At 39.8% G+C, this 18479-nt stretch overlaps 1 protein-coding gene across 1 annotated transcript in view; it reads right to left on the bottom strand.

Annotated features, from left to right (window-relative positions):
• The window catches only part of EPB41L4B (erythrocyte membrane protein band 4.1 like 4B), a 186699-nt gene that overhangs the window by 22856 nt on the left and 145364 nt on the right, over nucleotides 1-18479 (bottom strand). Inside the window, exons 21-23 of the mRNA XM_068396115.1 lie at nucleotides 11968-12072; nucleotides 7810-7951; nucleotides 7295-7372 (exon numbers count right to left, since the gene is read on the bottom strand). Coding sequence (XP_068252216.1) covers nucleotides 7295-7372; nucleotides 7810-7951; nucleotides 11968-12072 — 325 coding nt within the window. The remainder of the gene's footprint in view (nucleotides 1-7294; nucleotides 7373-7809; nucleotides 7952-11967; nucleotides 12073-18479) is intronic.

Below are 18479 nucleotides of genomic sequence, written 5' to 3' on the forward strand. Positions count from 1 at the left end.
GGACAGATGAAACCATCCAGCACCCACCTACAGAAAGACCTACATGTACAGTTGTGACACCATAACCTGAAGCCTCCAGCTTCATAGGCAAGTCTGTAAATGACCATCAAACCACCCACTGTACAGGCACAGCAAACATCCTGCCACCATGTAACAACCTCACAGACTTTAGTTACAGAGCACTAGTGGTTCTCCAAGCTATTTTCTGACTCTTATCTCCCTGCAGGCACACAGGTAGTAGAAGACCCACCAGTCTTCTGGTGTAAATGACTTCTCAAATGAGCTCCCACCATGTGGCAGGCCTGCTATGGAGTCCAGCCAAAGTTTTAAGTTCCAGGACCAGCTCTGCTTGCATGATCTGGCAGAAAACAGATTTATGGATTAGCGTTTGCTTATTTTGTAATTTCTGCAGGCATGGGGCAGGCACATGGAATGCCAGAGGATGGTTAAGACAGCATCTTAAAGTGTACAGAGGTGAGTAAAAATAATTTTACGTGGCAGAATTTATCACCTCTCCAGGGAAAAGCTTATGCCCTCTTGAGCCAAACTACCTTCTGACATTCCACCCTTGGCTTCATCTCAAGTTTTAAAAAAAGTTAGCCAGTGGGCTATTCATTATTTAAAAGCAGTGAATTAGAAGATACAGAGAAGGCACAGTGCAGCATCACATGCCTGCACTTTTTTTCCACTTAACACCTTCCCCTCTTTCTGGTACCTTTTCCTGCTCATATACACATCGTACGCAATTTATCATGGTGTCCACTGGTGCAAGGTCAGCAATGGATTTCACCTTGCAGATCTTTTTATTTCTTGCAGAATTTGCTTTCAATTAGTTAAAGAAATAGGGAAGTGTTGAATCATCTGTCATACATTTACAGAGCGCACCGAGTTGTTCTTCTGCTCAGCATACAGATAATGGGAAAAAAACATTCATTGAGCCAATGAATTTAAATCACTTAAAGTAGAGGCAAAATAAAAAATAAATCTAGTTGTTTACAGTTCATCTTTTAGCATTCTCTCATTTTGTTTTCTCACTGAGTCTGTGTGACCTTCTATAATGGATGAATGGGAGCAAATCCCCAAACAGGTGAGTAGCAGTCAGAGTTTTAAATTTTTTAGTGAACGCTAAACTAAGATCCAAGAGGCAGTCTCTGAGCCTGACACTCAGTTTTCCTGCATATTAGTAATTCAATAGACTGCTTATGAGACTGGCATCCACCAATAAAGCCCTGTGCTTGAACATGCAGAGCTACATATTAGTTGCAAGTCCTGTTTATAATGCTTTACGTGTGCAGACCATAAGAAGCAGCTATCAGGGAATGTGAAAGACCAATCCAAAATGTATTCACCCATTATTCTGGCTGCCCAAGTGTCGTGATTGTTTTTAAATGTGCTAAGTCCCCTCGCTAGTTATTAGCATGCTTTATATAGCCTAAATGATGCTCAGGCAATTTGCATTTACTTGATTCGAACTGTGTGCTCCCAGGAGCCTTGCACAGCATGCAGCACTGGGCACTTCCTGCAAACCCCCAGTCAAATGTCTCACACTCAATTTGACTGGGCATTACAGTGCACCCCTTCGAACTGTGTTCTTATCTAGTTCATGCTGTTTTCTTGCAGCAGAAAAAACAGTCCTTTGCAATCTCAGAAAATTTAGAGTATTCCTTGAGTTCATACGGAACTAGATTTATTGCCTGTTGCTATAAGTTTTTTGTATTAAAGTTGTTTGCTTTAGCAATTGCTGCTCTTTGCTTTTTCTTATTTTAATATGGAGTTAAAGGGCATGAATTTGAAACTGGGCATAACTGTACATTTCACATGTTGCTTTCTGCTTTTGGTTCTTATCTACACAAATAACAAACTGTTTGTGCAAATTCTTTTGCTCATAACTGGCCATTGCGTGTAAGCTTGAATGTGCAAATACTGTTAATTGAGAAGCTGGCTTGGAAAATAGTATTTTTGTACATTCTCCTTTGAATACAGGTCATAGTTATTGCTTCCAATTCATCTTGTACTAAGAAATCTTTTTTTGTTTTTTTTTTTTTTTGTTATGAAGACGTAAAAGAAGCAAGCTTCAATTTGGAAATATATCACACAGCCTTCATAAGTTTTTTGAGAAGACTTATTTTATCTTCAGTATATAGTTTACCACAAATAAAGCATTTATAAATTTGTCTCTGACCGAGATGTTTTAAAGACCTCTGGGGCACACAGAGATACTTGATACATACTTTCAGCCAGTTAAGATGGTAGATACATGCTATCTAATGCTCTTATAAAATATTAGCCTTGAATTACATTATAGCTGCTTTTGTTTAGAATTCAGTGCCAAAAGGACTGGTTATGGAGGTATTAGAGTTTGATACATTTGCCTGTCTTCCATTGAAAAATTGCTTTGCGTAGCAAAAGTTCTTCAAAATGAAGTCAAGAAATACCGAACTCATTTCCCACTCTGTTATTTGGCTTATTACAAGCTTGCAAAAGTGTCATAAAAATTTAACAACTAAAAATCCAATCAACTCTTCTTTATCAATATAACAAACGTTAAAGGGGAGTGGAATTAAAAGATTCTTTACTCATTCTCCTCTGTTCGCTACCCTTTGCTCAATATAGCTATCTACTGAGAGTTTGCAAGGATGTTTTATTGCCTCCATCAAGATACTAATACTTCTCACAGCTTCACCCTGAGATGACTGGCTTTTGACCTGGTTGCCTTCACTTTGTTTCCAAAATGGTAGAGGCTAATGCATCGAATTCTGTACTCTTTCAGACTCAGTGAGATCGCTTACAATGAATAGGATTGCATACACTAGTAATGCTGTTACCGAAATAGAAATATGTGTTTCCAACTCATCCTAAATAAAAATATCTAGTTTTACACTGAAGACCATTTATTTTTCATTTTTTAAACTATCATATTGATAATTTAAACCTCTTAAATGTTGTATCTCAAGTTTTGAAAAGGCAAATAATTTTCTACTTCCTGTTTTCCACCAATAGATGGCAGGTGAAGCTCTAGAAATTTAGTCACTTGATACAGCATGAAATAAGAACACCTATAGTTTGCAAGTATATAGCCAGCTGTAAATCAGTGCTCTTTGATATCTCTTCAGATGTGATCATGATTTAGTTCTAGGCCATCCACCTTGCATTATAAACTTTAGTCCAAGTTTAGGAATGGCTACATTTTGTATAGAAAACTGTTCATTCTTATTGCTTTTGTCCTACTCCATCAGGTCAAACCAGAGTTTGCGCACACCATCTTTCTCTCTTGCTTGAGAGGGTATTTGTCAGCATCGTGTAGCAGGTGTTACATTCATTCAGGGTCTTAGGACTGAGCTTTCTGTAATTAAACAAGAAAGCTCTGCATTCATACCCATGTCACAAATCATACTGATTCTAAGCTGGAACAGAATAGCTTGAAGCTCAAGCTTTGATTTCTAGTTCCATAAAAGCTAGAAACACAAAGGGGATGGGGGGGAGACTGGTGGCAGAAAGAGCCTACTACACTGATAAAACTAATTTTAATAAACAACAATCAGGATGCTCATAATGTGATACTATAATTCTTCATATATAATGCTATATTTTTTTTTAATCCAGTTCTTTTCTGAAACACAGAAGCAGGAGGGATTGAATCTTGTTTACATACAAGCCAGGTACAGTGCTCAAAGTCACAATGGAGTGGTATAAAAAGATAGGGATTTTCTTCTGCACATGTTATAATGATTTTAAGGACAGCAAGTAATGTGTTGTAGTCAATTAATTGTACGATTTGCTTGAAAAATGAATAGAAGTGTGCATAAACCACATGGTTTGAGGATTGCAGAGCAGAAAAGGATACGTTTCCTTCTAGGCAATCTGCATTTGCATTAGTAATTGTACATTATTTCTCCTGCAAAATGATTTCCTGAAATCAGTCTGCCTCACAATTGCCTTGCTCTTACTGGGAGTCTAAGTATTGGTGACTAAGTGACCATTAGAGCTCAGCTGGTTCTTGTATGTATCACAGCAGTTCCTCCAGGCTGATCAAGTGGACAAATTTGACTGCTCTGATCCCTGCATGGCATCCTGGATGAATTCTATTAATCCAATCCATTCACTAATCCTTCCATTTTTATAAGTTAATTTGGTTTTGTGAGCTCCATTTCTAACTGTAACTCTCAGCATGTATTAAAGCTTCCACTATATGGGCAACAGTGGCAAAACATGGATAAAACCCAACGCCATCAAGAAGCATCAATGATTAGACACTGAACAACAAAGATCATGCAGCTGAGTCAGTGACTATTAATCACTCTCTGCCAGCAATGTTATAGAAGAGAAGGAAGGATGACTGAAACTCCTTCAAATTAACAGCTCTCCAGTGAACTGGGGAAGTTTGGCAGCATGTATCATGACCAAAATGAAAAAAAAAAGTTGATTTTAGGTGTCCAATTTAGGCGCCCAGTTTAGGTGCCTTAGTCTCTCTAGTCCAGATGACAAAGAGAAGACAGCTGTTTGAATGTCCCTCTGCAGGAAATCCCCTGACTGTGCAGGAACCTGAACTTCCAACCCTATCACCTCAGGCAAATACCCCAAATCAGGCAGCATGAATGACCCCTTTACATATTGTACCTGTCACCGAATGTGAAACAAATGGGTGCAATTAACAAGCAACTTCCCAAGGGCCAGGTCACAGCATGCAAAACCAGCATACTACCACTGACTTGACAGTAACACGACGCTAAGCTGTACATGATCTTGACCCTCAAATGACAGCACATGTTATCACAACAGAATTATTAAATAATCAGACTGGCTCAAAGTTATGCATTTCCCCTTAGCTTGCTTTTGTTTGGAGCCTCTCCCCCTGAAGAGTAAACTTATCATTCAAACCTCAACTGAGAGCAGCCTGTAGCCAGTGAAACTGCAGAGAAAGGTCTGTAAACAATAACTGCTCTGTAGAGAACAAGTTGACCTTTATAGATGTTAAACAAAACAAAAAGGGTTGATTGATGCTTTGCAGTACCTGCTCTCCAAGATATTAAAACCAAGAAAGTCATGGAAGGTTAGTTTATGAACATACAGCGTGATAAATTATGTCAGCGGATGGCAGGGTAGGGAACGAGAAAGCGTAATTGGGTGAAATATTTAAGGAAAAAAGCCTGTATCCTCAGCTGGAAAATGAAAAGCGTGTAATGCTGACTTTATTAAATGGAAACAAAAATCAAACCTATGTTATCTAGAGCAGGTCAGTTGCTAAAGTCTCCACGACTCATTTTTAAAAATTCTGCTTAATACAGTAAGATATGGTATAATGGTTTTTAGAATAAGAAATCTGTTAGTAAACTCCAAAGGATAATCACTTACAGTTTAGGCAAAAACACGTTATTAATACAGAGAAGGACAATCTAACCTATACAGAATCACAGAATCATTTAGGTTGGACTCTTAAGATCATCGAGTCCAACCGATAACCTAGCACTGCCAAGTCCACCACTAAACCATGTCCCTAAGTACCACATCTACACGTCTTTTAAATACCTCCAGGGATGGCGACTCAACCACTTCCCTGGGCAGCCTGCTCCAGTGCTAGATAACCATTTTGGTGAAGAAATTTTTCCTAATATCCAATCTAAACCTTCCCTGGCGCAACTTGAGGCCATTCCCTCTCGTCCTGTTGCTTGTTACTTGGGAGAAGAGACTGACACCCACCTCGCTACAGCCTCTTTTCAGGTAGTTTCAGTCTGCCTGTGTCTTGTCAACCCAAACTACAGACAAAGGCTGCAGAATGCTCCACCTCTTTCTCTCTTTCCTTTGCTCCCTTTTAATTTTCTCTTCCCCCAGAAATGTATGGGGTGGGAGGGTGTGTGTGTTCAACTTAAAGGTTTCAGGTAAACCTTCTAATTTCCATAGATGCTCCTCAGTCTGCAATGGTATTTTCAGGTGCAAAAGAAGGCCCCTCCTATGTGGTGGATGCAGGAGAAGTAAGCACTGTCATTGCAGATGCTAGTGCTGGAACAGTTCTCCCACCAAGGAGACCTAGGTGCTCAAGGAGATAGAGGGCCCCTTAAATTTCAATTTGCTGCAGTTCAGAGATTCAACATCTGCACTGTAAAAGTCTTGGGGCGCAAGAACTGTTCAGCTGAGCCAGGTTAAAGGGCAAAGATAAGAAGGGGATCAGCAGGAACAGGGTGGGTGCCAATAGCACTTTGATGGCAGGTGAAAAACATTCTTACTGAACCTCCTGAAGTTACAGAGGGACCGTCAAGTGCCCTGAAGGATTTTGTGAAGAAACAATCCCACAGGCTCAAACCTGCATGAGAGAGAACAGCTGTGCAGATCTCTCTATCCTTCTAGGGCCGCTGTCCATTCCCAAACTGCAGTATATCAGTGACAGTCTCAGCTGCTCCCTAGCTCCCGCCCAGTCCCCTGCATCAAACCTGTCTTCCCATCCACAGCAGCAAGTCTCTAGGCATAGTACACCCCGTGCCCACCTCAATGTGCCTCTGAAGCCAAAAAGCCATGGCTGAATATTCACATCCCTTCTGCAAGCAGGGAGGGGCCTAGAAGGGATAAGCCTTTACTTCACCAGACTTGCAGGGGAAGCCACGTCTCTCATCCAGTGGTAACAGGACACAAGCAGTTATTTAGAGACAGGTCCCGTACTGTCTCTGAAACTAAACACACATCCCCACAGCACCTATCCAATACTGTAAACAAGAACCTAACCATCTAGTGAAAGCAATGCCCACAACAGAAGTACTTTAATACAAAAATGTTTATGCCAAAAACATAGTGCTGCCCCTGTCATGCTTTTTATATGCTTCAAACGTGGTTTCTAGAAGAAAGCAAACATGGCTTTGGACAGCAGAGGAGCTATCTAGCATTAGAGCTATTTGCAATGCAGGAAGGCTTGGAGAAAGTTAAGGATCATACTGTGATCCTTCAAGTAATCTGCTGGGAATCTGAGGTGAAATCCTGAGATCACCAAAGTCAAGAGGCATTTTGACTTCAGTGTGACCAGCATGTCTCCTTGGCTGGTCAAAAATACAAATCACATACCTCTAAAAAAAGAAGATAAAAAAAAAAAAAGAACCACATTCAAAAGCTCAGCCATAGTGTTTGTTGATGGGGACTGATTTTCAGAGATGCTGAGCTGAGTTTGATGAATGCTCAGGATCACCGAATATCAAGGAAACTTTATTCCTGTGCACTATCCAACACACTGCATAGTATCCCATTCATTTTAGCTGCAGACAAATTACTGAAAACTTTTACATTTTCCTGGTTGCAAACTGAAACTATTTACCATAGGTGTGGCCTCTGTGAAATCCATCAGGAGGTCACCTGGCTCCAAAGCAAATGTACTTCCAGCATCTGTGGAACTCTATAGGCAAAGAAGAAACCCAGCACTGAAAAAAACATTTAATTTCTGTAATTCTGTTAGTTGTTTTTGATTTTTTTTTTTTAATTCCGTAAAGCATAGATTGCCAAAGAGATTTCAAATTTCACACCATGTTTTTTAAGGACTCAGGAGAGACAGACAACAAAATTATGCACCTTTGAAATCAAGGTAAATATTCATTTAATCCTGACCCACTGGCCCCTAATGTTGATGAAAAACTATTATTATTTTAGTTGGGTCTTGGAGCAGGCTCTAAATATTTCCTTACACAACAGATTAAACATATTACTGCAACTCTGCATTAAAAACTACTCCTAAATGTAGAATTACTCCATCTAAGGAAACCATGTTATATGCAACTCCCTCCCACCCTTCCTGAACACTCTCCAAACTGACGTATGCTCATCTCTGCATATTACCTTGCCACCAGGTGAAACCTGTGTTTGTCCTTCTGACATCTGTGGCGTACATGTTTTCTGTGACCCGGGAGATGCTGAAGATACAGGTGTTGATGCTGCTGCTGCTGCTGCTGCCAGTGCTGGAGGAAGGTCATCTTCATCACTGCAGTTGATAAAAGCACACAGATCTTCTCATTAGAAAATGTCACTGGACTTTGACCGTACTTGTGCTGGAGAGGCACTGGAAACCTGTATGTCAGCTGTAGTGCTTTGGAGTGAAGTTCTGTTTACTCTTCCATCTGTAATGCAGATAACTTTTCAAGTAAATTAGACTTTTTAAGCTTTAAAGATTCCTCAAAAATTGATTGGCTAGGTAAGTCTCATCTGCAAATGGAAATCTTATGGGTATGATGTGCAAGTAGCGTTTCTATGGAGTATGTATATATGAATAAACGAACTGATTTGATATTACTCTAGAGTTTATCCTTTTCTATGGAGGCTGGCTGTGTTGATAAGAACAGATCTGGTTAGATCCATCCATGGCACCTACTGCTTCATTGGCTTTAGACCAATGGGAGATTTGACACCCACTATGCAGCTAGTCTGTGCTATTGTTTTCAAACTGTGTTTAAAGGACTTCGATCGACTTCAAAAAGGAGCTCTTTAGAAATATTCTTGTGAGGGTATCTTTTTCCTGTCCCATTTATTCTGTTTACAGGGAAAACATTTTATTTAAAACCAGGTTGCACGCTTCCCTTGGGCTCTAGGTCGTCACAGAATCTCACAGAATGGTTGGGGTTAGAAGGGACCTCTGAAGATCATCTAGTCCAACCTCCTGTTAAAGCAGGTTCACCTACAGCAGGTTGCCCAGTGTCGCGTCCAGGTGGGTTTTGAATACCTCCAGAGAAGGAGACTCAAGCTGAGCTCTTTCTCTCTCACCTACTGTCACCACTAAATGAAAGCCAGCAGAGAATATTATACTTTCATTTACTTTTGTAGAGCCCCATTGACTACAAATCATTGGGATCAGTCAGCCCTGAGTCAGGATGTTTCCCATTGCTAACTGCAATTGGATGGAGATAAACAGAGTCACAATTTGGCCTACAGAACCTTTATTACTGGGAATGATGTGTGAAAATGAAAGACTACAGCTTGACAGTTTAAAGCACATGGAAAAATAATGAGAAAAAAGATTTCTGTTCATAAAACGGCACCAATTTTAACTACCAATAGGTAGTCACAGTGCACATACGCCTGCCACGCCAGTTTGACAGACACTTCCAGAACAGAACTGTACTTGGTTTAGTGCTGCTTGAAGGTAGCATGCCTGGGCCACACAGCACTTCAAAACTACATGACATACAGGGTACACAGACTTATGGCAGATTGTTTAGGTGATAGCAATGTTTTTTTTATTATGATATGAAGCTAAGGTGATTAATGTTATCTTTTCCATTCTTCGTTTTTTATTTCTTCTGGGTAAGGATGGCATTCAGCACCAGAGCATGTACAATACATTGTTTTTATGCTGGAAAGAAAATGCAAAATCTTTTGGTCCTGTTCAATAGATGTTTTATTAATGCAACAAGCCAGAGTTGGGCTGTTGACCTAGTTAATCTCTCTTTCGGAAACATGTAGCTGACATTTTCTCAGTCCTTGCTCCCCACTCTCAGCAGGAATACTCTGGCACCCTCCCCATCCTTGCTGGTAAAGCTGCTCTGTTGCACACAAGGAAGTGGAAAATTGTCGAGAACTTGCCCATTCAGAAAGGTTTCGTAGTGTCTGGGAACCAAAACTAAGGGTTAGGGTCCAGTCTTATCAGTGCTATTAGCATGCAAGCTACAAGTCTGAGAATTGGCTGCCTTCACTGTATTCCTTTCACAATACTTCTTCACTATTTCTTTGCATTTCCCATATTTGCAATCCAGACACAAGATAATTTAAATTGAATAGAATTTAGGTCTACAAAAAAAAAAAAATGACAGCCTACATTTTTAACTGTGGAGTCTTCAGCCCTACACATGGCCATAGCATAGCTGACACCTGTGGTTAGATGTGTTTATGTGCACTTGAGGTGCTGTTCCTCATGCCTAACACTGGACAACTGAAAATCCACATGGGGGCAAGACATGCTCAAAGCTGGTTCCTCAAAAATTCACTGACCAAAAACTGAATACATAATCAAAATGAATACATAATTTTTTAAAAAAATATAGTGTTTAAATGTCACTTCTCTCTATGGGTGTAATAACACCATTGCCTTTTCCACTGCATAACCCTGCCTCTAGTCTCCTTTCCATTCCACTTGCCTCCCACTGCACTATTCGTCACTTCAGCTCTTGCCTTCCCAAATTCTGCTCTTCCCAGACACTACTGAATTCTCTGTGATACTTACCCCCCCGTCCCCCCAGGCATGCTTTCCCTTCTCTCTAGGACAACCTCTCACTCGTTTTCATTTACCCTCTCCTCCTTTCCTCAGTGCCATTCTCAGGTGTGGGGCCACACATTCTGCAGGTGCTCAGCAGCTCTGGGGGACTGGCTCACTTTTCACATACAGAAAAGGGAGGTGCTCAGTCTCTGGCCCAAAGATTTCCTCTTTGTCCTTTAAGAACAGTTTGGCTAAACACTTTCTCAGACAAGAATGCTCTAGGAATAGCTGATTCTGCTTCAGGGATGACCCCTTGAGGTACCTATTTTCATTATTCTAAGTCCTAGTACCTATACTTCTCCTTTGGTTGTCACCTTCTATTAATGCAAAAAAAAAAAAATCTGAAAAATCAGATGCATCTTGAAATATGTAGGAGATTTCCTTCCCCTGGCTTGTAGAAAAAGAGGTAGTAGAAGTGGTGTCTCGTTCACCACACTGCTGTCTGAGCTATGGTGGGCAGAGTGACTGAACAGGCTTCACTCAGGCCTTGGGAAATTGCTCCTACCAAACGCTGCCAAGTTCCCTGTCACACATTACCTTCAGGATTAGCAGGCAGTAAGGGAAGCTGGGTTCTCTTCCCAGCTTGGGTTGTCAATTCCCATCTCCGTTCTCTTTTTCAAACCATACTGGTTGATGTTGTTGTATAGTAAAAGACAGTATATTATGTGGCCTACCAACCAAGCTGTGGCTGTGTGTTCCTGTATGTTAGTCTTGGTCTCTTGGACAAATACCAGTTTGGCTAATTGCTCATGTTCCTCCTAGTTTCAACTTGATTCATTCTTCTGTTTCTTCTCCTAAATAATTTTTCAGCTTTGGTGATGTAGATTGTTCCTTCTTTTCCATAACAAAAGCCAGTGTTCTTAATAGTGAGACAGAAAATAACTACATATTGATATTTATTAGAATCCTTTTGGAGAGAAGGAAAACTTTTGCTAATGTTGCTGTATATTTCGTGACACTAGAATGTTAAATTGCTGGAGGGACTATCAGTTGCCATTCCACGTAGAAAGCATGCATTTTTTTTCTTCATTATGGCATTGGTGTTCTTTTACTAACAAGTTTATGTTGACATTGTCCCTTTTTTTCCCTAGTTTCAGGTGGCATTGTCTGTCCTTTCATATGAAGGACAAATCAACAAACTGATTTCCACACCTCTTCAGTACCTTACATCTCTAGTGACTCTCAAATTTGATGAATTATATGTAAATGAGATGGCAAAGCCCCACAGGCATAGATCACTCTGGCCAGGACTAAGAGACCCAACTTTGCTGTCTGTAGCTGTAGCGGGCTCAGCAATTTCTGCATGTGACAAAATCATGGAGAGAGAGGGAGAGAGGAAGGGTACGCTTTCTGAGAGGGAATGACTGACAGCACGGCTTGACCACTCAGCACTAAGGACTGTTTTCCTCATTTTGCAAATGGGCTTGTAATGAAGCAAACAGAGCAGCTTGCTCCAGTTCACACTTAGTCTTTGACATTTCTTGTGGAAAAGAGGTTTTTAATTCCTAACCTATAAGCTCAGAAAAAGGCAGAGGGCCTAAGGGTTAGCAACTGCATACGGACAGCAAATTAATTTCATATTAAAAGCTTAATGATTCTCAGTGATGAAACAAACAATATCAGTATAAGATCATTATCATGTAATTGCACTCATGCCTTTCAGAAGGCATAGATAGAGCAATAATTAGCGTCCCCCTTCATTTTCAGCTGTAGTAGGCAAAAACATAAAGATAGTGCTATACGTTACTCACAAACTGTACTGCCTCGTTAACTTCCTCACACGAGAAACTTTAATCTCCTGCTTTTCTGTAGGGCCAGTTGATGGCGTAGTTTCAGGTCGCACTGGAGCTGGACTTCTAAAAATAACAAGAAAAATATATGTGGCACAGTCTTTATTTAAACTACTTCAGGCATATCAACAAACTTCTAACTCATCAACACATATTTATCTTGCAAAGTGGCAAGCGCCCATTGAAGTTCATCCTTTTGTTCCATTTATAGTCCACAGGCCAGTGTGCGTGAACAGAAAAGGATGCGAACTCACTCCCCTGTGCATTGCATACCATTTATAAAAGCAGCAACTGATTACAAATACAGAGCCTGTGTAAGAGACCATGTGGAAATGTCACTGTTTCCAAAACACAGCATTTTAATAACAGCCCAGCAATTCAGTCATGTCAAAAATATTTTTACAAAAAATACCTTTAACAAAAACTGTTTTATGAGTTGTGAAACCTGTTCTGCTTAAAATAGTTTTTACCTGAAATTAAACATTATCCTGCATTTGAAAGAGCAGCTCAAGGGAAATGAACTAGTGGATTTGATCAAAGAAAAGGATACTTGCTAGAAAAAAAGCCAAACTCGGACGTGTTTGAGATGCTCATGAATGTGAAACACACCTGCAGAGCTCCAGCAAAGGATAGAAATGGGAATGAAGAGACGCACAGAAAAGGATCTTCTCTTTAACCATTTATCAGTAGAGTTAAGTAAAGCTTGAATACAAATAGCGTGAATACTAAATACAAGATTTGCACAACCTTGGGCGGAAACCATTTCAACTGTGAGCTTGAGTGGCATGAAGACATGTGAATTATCTTAAATATTATTGGGTCGATGGTTGGACTTGATATCTTTTAGGTCTTTTCCAACCTTAACAATTCTATGATTCTATATCTGAAGCAACACATTATGATTCAATACAACATATGTGCATTAGAAATGCTATAAGCAGAGTAAATATGCCAAACATTAAAGGAGTAATTTGAAAGTCTTGATTAATAATTTGTGAAATGGAATTCTGCCATCTAATCTGAAGCGAGATGCTACGTTAGTACTTCAGCAGCCCTACTGATTGCTGGTGGGACTGCTCACGCACTGAGGTACATTCCACAACCGGCAGAAGTGGCACAATCTTGCCCCTAATATTATAAATTTGGGTTGAATTTTTCGAGTCTACTTGCATCGTATTAGTCTTCTTTTGCCATAATAAGATAAGCATATTTAATCTTCACAATTGCAGTTGTCTCTGATGCCCCTGTGGGTTTTAAGCCTCATTAACTCTCTCTGATAACTTCTAAACCTGCTGTCCAGCTACAACACAACCTACTGGGATGGCATAGCCTTCAGACTGTATCTTCAATTTTCCTATGTGCTTTTTAGTCTTTGGGGAGGCCACAGAGCATAAGATGGAGGAATGGGAAGTAGGAGAGTACAAAGGACACACATAAATCATAAACCCAACTAAACTAGTTCTACTTCTCATGGAACAACTTCTGTTGATTTTTGTTCTGCTTTTTGATCCTATTAATTTCAAGAAGTCAGCACAGATAGCAGCAAGATTCATATCTTGCCCCTTCCCAAATTCCAATTTCAGTGTCAGTCATTTCTATCTCAGATTTGCAATGAGATTAATGCAGAACAATCCAGCCAGATTTTCAGACCTTTTGCTGAGTTTCTTAGGTGGCAAATAAGGGGAAGAGAAGGGAAGAAAAAAGCCCAAACTATCTTGTTTTAATCTTGAAATCAGTATGTCTGATCTGGAAATCTGTGAATCAGCATCATGATGGAAGCCCCCATCATGTCATTTTCATCAAGTCAGGCTTCAGAGTGGATGACTGCTCTAGCTATTCTTTTTTTTAGACACTTTGAGCTAAATGAAAGGCAGCTTTTGACAACTGAAAAAAGTTAATGGTTCAATTTACCCAAAGCTATTTTCAATTCACCCAAAGCTATTTTCAATTCCAGTTGTGACATAAGCAGGATAAATATGCTAAGACCTGTTTAACGACTGGATCTGATGGTCAAATCCTCAAGGGGTGTGAATGTGTGTAATGCCATTATTTCCAGCTCAAGCCTTCTGAAATACATTAGCTGAAAGTCTTGCTCTGAATGAGCAGTCCCCACAATTCTCCAATACCTTTCTAAGACAGTAGTTACAAGTTTTAAACCTTTTATTCAACCCAGTGAAAGCAGGAACAAAAATAGTGGTGTCAATTACATGTGAGTTGAAAAATGTTTGCTCAAAAGGATAATAAGCAATGCACTAATACTATCAAGGGCCTCAGGAAACAGCACAGTGTGGAACAGCAAAGCTGGTGACAAATCTATTTCCAGTTCATGGCTACTTCAAATTTCTCAAGACAACATTACAATCTGTAATGAAAGTAAATCAGATATTTTCACACAAAGGAAAATTTGAAATTATTATTTCAGTTCCGTTAAAAAGTTTCATTTTACAAAACCTGTATATTTCCTTTTGATTCTCATGGTTCGCAATTTTAAAAAAGGGGGAGGAGATGGGACTTTCGAGGCAGTTATTTCAATTGCCAAAATCAAATTTTTGTTTGAAAAGATATTGTGCAACTTTGTAACTAAAGCAGTTTATGATTTCAAAGCAAGTTATGAAACTGATTTGTATATATGAAATGTTTTAAAGTTCTAAGTCTGAATTCATCTTGAAAAAGGTTTCACATTAAAAATTTCACTCAACTGTAATTAAAAGTGTTTGAGAACCAGAGCCTACTCTCTAACCCAACAAATAAATGAACAAACCTACTATCTTCCTTTGAATGCTGCGAATTTTCAAGTGAACAATATAAAAAAAAAGCCAATACAGTACCACCAGACACACCTACTCCTATTTCAGTGATTGTAACTGCTCAGACAAACTTTACTTGTATTTTGTATCATGCCAGTAAAGTATCCCACTCACTTATTTTGCAAAAACAATACAATTTGAAGAGAAAAAACTTCTTTCCCTTTATTATAAAATTTTGCCATCATTTTTATTAGAGGCTGCATGCAGTGTCTATCTTTCTCCTGATATTTATCAGGCCTCTGAGAGAGACACAAGCACCATTTAATTGCACATTTTGAGAAGCTGCAGGTTACCTAGGGTGTAAATTGAAGCTGCCTCTGATTGAAAAGGAGCAGTGGCAATGCCTCCACCCAAAGAGGCTGACTGAATCCAGTCTACCAGAAGCACGAGATGAAACGTTAGACTAGCCCTAGCAACTGCAGAGCTGGATTTTTGCCCTCATTAAAACCTTGCTAGGTTAGCTCTTTCCACAGCAGCCTAAAAAGTCTGTGGCAGCTCCTGTTTAATCTCCAAACACTCTTCCTCCATTGGAACATGCTCAAAACTGTTGCTTCTCTCACTTCAGCAACCAGATGCAAGAAGTGCTCAGCTTGATCAACTCAGAGTCTGATCTGTGTTTTAAAAATGGTAGGCTTCTAATATCACACAAACTCTTAAGAATGCTCTCATTGATATTTCTGAAAAAGAAACAACTATAAAGCAGAATAACTTCTATTGTTATCTTTTGAATTCTATAGCCATAATATAGTATCTTATATGAAAAGATATGATTCCTGAATAAAAACCTTTTAGTTGTTTTGGCTGTTTAAATAGAGTCATTATGTGCAGATATCACCATTTGTAGTTTATAATCCTACATGTAGTAACTTATGTGAGCTTGAACAAAACCCGAAGCGTTGAAGGATCAGTGGGACTCAGACTTAAAAAAAGAAAAAAAAGAAAATGTGCAGTCATGCAGCGTATCACAGTTCTTTTATAAGATTCTGTTTCAATGTCATTAATTCATAAGAAACCTTTTCTCTGTAACAGTATCCAACCACTACAGCATAAAAATGAAGGTACTGAACCAAGACAGAGTTACTTAATGACCTGCCACCTTACATAAAAATCTGTCACTTCCTGGTGAGAATGACAATAACAACCACAAATGTCAGCATGTGGTGGCAGGTCATCAGAAACTGCCTGTGCACTGAGAGCCCCAGCACACTCCTGAGCAGCAGCCAACATGCTCTACTGAAGCAGCTTCAGCCCATTTCACAAGCCTGCACAGAAACACAAAAAAGTCCTGGAGAGAGATGTCCGCAAAATCAAGACATTCATTTTGTTCTCAGAGTAGAAGCCGACAGGGCTACTGAAACCAAAACTGCTCACAAAAAAATACGCACTCTGGGACATTTCAAGTGACCACAGATGGCCACCAATTTAGCTTGAAACTTCCTTGCAGATGTGATGTAGGTGCTGGTGCCAAGGGACTCGGGGGGTCCCTCCTAGCTCATCCCTCATGAGAAGACTAGTCCGCAGGGCTGGGGCTATGCTGCTGCCTGCACCACCCCTTTGTGTACCGTGGCTTCCACAGACTGACACGCCTTCCGCGTTCCCTGCTATGCTGGCTCCGGGCAGACCTCCGTACTTGTTTGAAACGTGGAGAGTGGGCCATGTGGGAGCAAATAATTGTGCACCTAGTAAGCTGAAAGGGATAAAACAACTTCTCTTTCCCTGGAAGATCCAGCTCAGAATTTTAAAACCATCAAAGTCTGCTGGAGAAACCCGCTTTCTGCATTTGTCTTTAACAGGTTTTATCCTCTTCGCTTCCATCTGTGCCTTTTTTGACATCTGGAACAATCTCTCTCCCTCCATGCTCCCAGTCTAAGGCCAAGAGGTAGAGGCTAAAAGCTCCATGATTTACAAGGATACGGCCATCTGCGTGAAGGTTGACCTGCCTTCAGTTGCTGACTCATGGAAAAAAATAAAACCCTGGTTGACTTTTGGCTTCAGAACTCCCTTTGAATGGGAATATGGTAGTGAAATCTTGTGGAGAAAAAGCAAGGAAAAAAGGAAAAATATTTGATAGATGTGTTCTCTTGTGTATCAGAGACACAGCCTAACAAGCTAAGCAAACACACATAAACACGCAAATCTCTTCTCAGTCTGTGCTCTGAGGAACACTTTTATTTCTTTTCCAAAGTTATGGCCTTCTGAAGCTAAGAAACACTAGTATGTGCTTTTTCACTCTGAAAAAGCTTTTCTCAGAAGACAGGTTAGCTCTCCAAAAGGTTATTTGGACTTTTGAAACCTCTTGCCAGTATCAAAATTTCTGAATAAAGGCTTTTCCTCTCTCTCTTTTTTTTTAAAACTGGCATTGTATATAGATTGCAGATGTACAACAAAGCTCCTTGCTACAGAGCAGCAAGCCTGATCCAAAAACAGCTTGTGGGCTTTACTTATCCTCCTCACTCGAGTTCTGTTTCTTTTAAAGGAAAAAATTCCCTCCTCCCCCTTGTCCTTGTAATGAAAATGTATCTGCAGTCTAGATGAAAATGTGATGATCCAACAGATAGATAATGATGATACAGAAATACTAATGTTGCAGGTCAACACCCAGTATCTAAGGTCAAACTGAGTTACAAATCCTACAGGACAGCCATTATAAATGCTGTGGTTTCCAAAGAGCCTACGTGCAGTTTAAGGGACACAGCCAAAGAAACGCACCTTGAGTGGGGTATTTGATCAACTTAACCTCATCTGAAAGGTCTGAGTATTGCTCCTTTCTCTCTAGTTCAGAGATTAAAATTGCAAACAATTCATCAGCATCTGACTTCAGGCAACAGGTCAAAGAGGTCTTTAATACTCGGAATGAAGTCAAAGAACATACCTAGGTGTCCTATCTGCAATCTTTAATGCAGACTGGCATGCAAAGGGTATGCAAGAGTTCAGCTTGAAGTTATGACTTTGATGCAGAAATTACTGGGTGAGGTTCCTGTAAAAAGCTGTACTAGCAGATCCATTAACCTGTCCACTGGATTGAGGCTAGGCTGATGTGCATTTAGCTATTCACTTAGGTTTTGGAAATGCTGGTTGAAATTTTTCAGTTGGAGAATGAATGGTTTTTATTTTTGAGGATCAAGATTGAACGAAAAAGTAGCTTTTTAAAAGCAATTAATATTTGTTAGGAAGAAGTCAACATAGATAATGTTTTTAGTTTTCCTAGAATATTTCACAATACATTTAGAAGGAGATCTTTAAGTGTAATGTTTCAGACTCTGCCTCATAGAGTTAAGACCATTCTGATTCTAAGAAAACAACCTGCTTGGGTTCACTGAAGTTCATGTCAGGTAAAACCAAGCACATAATTTTTCATCAGCTCTGACCTGCCTAAAAGTTCTTTTGTATATGTCTATTTTTCTAGGGAACTGAAGTCTTTGACTTGAGGAAATGAGCTGTCCATAATCATCCAGGTGACATGCTTATTCTTAGCCCCCAAATGTCAATGTGGACATCTCCCAACACAGCTCTCGCTGGATGGCTGGTCCAAAACTTCAACTCTGTGATGCTTAGAAACTACCTACCTAGAAACTGTGCATGAATAAGGCTCCAGACTTGAAGACCTGGTGTCAGTTTGCAGTCTTTATAAGAACTGCTGTTAGATAAGGTGTCCAAGAGAGCTTT

The sequence above is a fragment of the Nyctibius grandis genome, chromosome 3 (assembly GCF_013368605.1).
Source record: "Nyctibius grandis isolate bNycGra1 chromosome 3, bNycGra1.pri, whole genome shotgun sequence".
Lineage (NCBI taxonomy): Eukaryota > Metazoa > Chordata > Aves > Nyctibiiformes > Nyctibiidae > Nyctibius > Nyctibius grandis.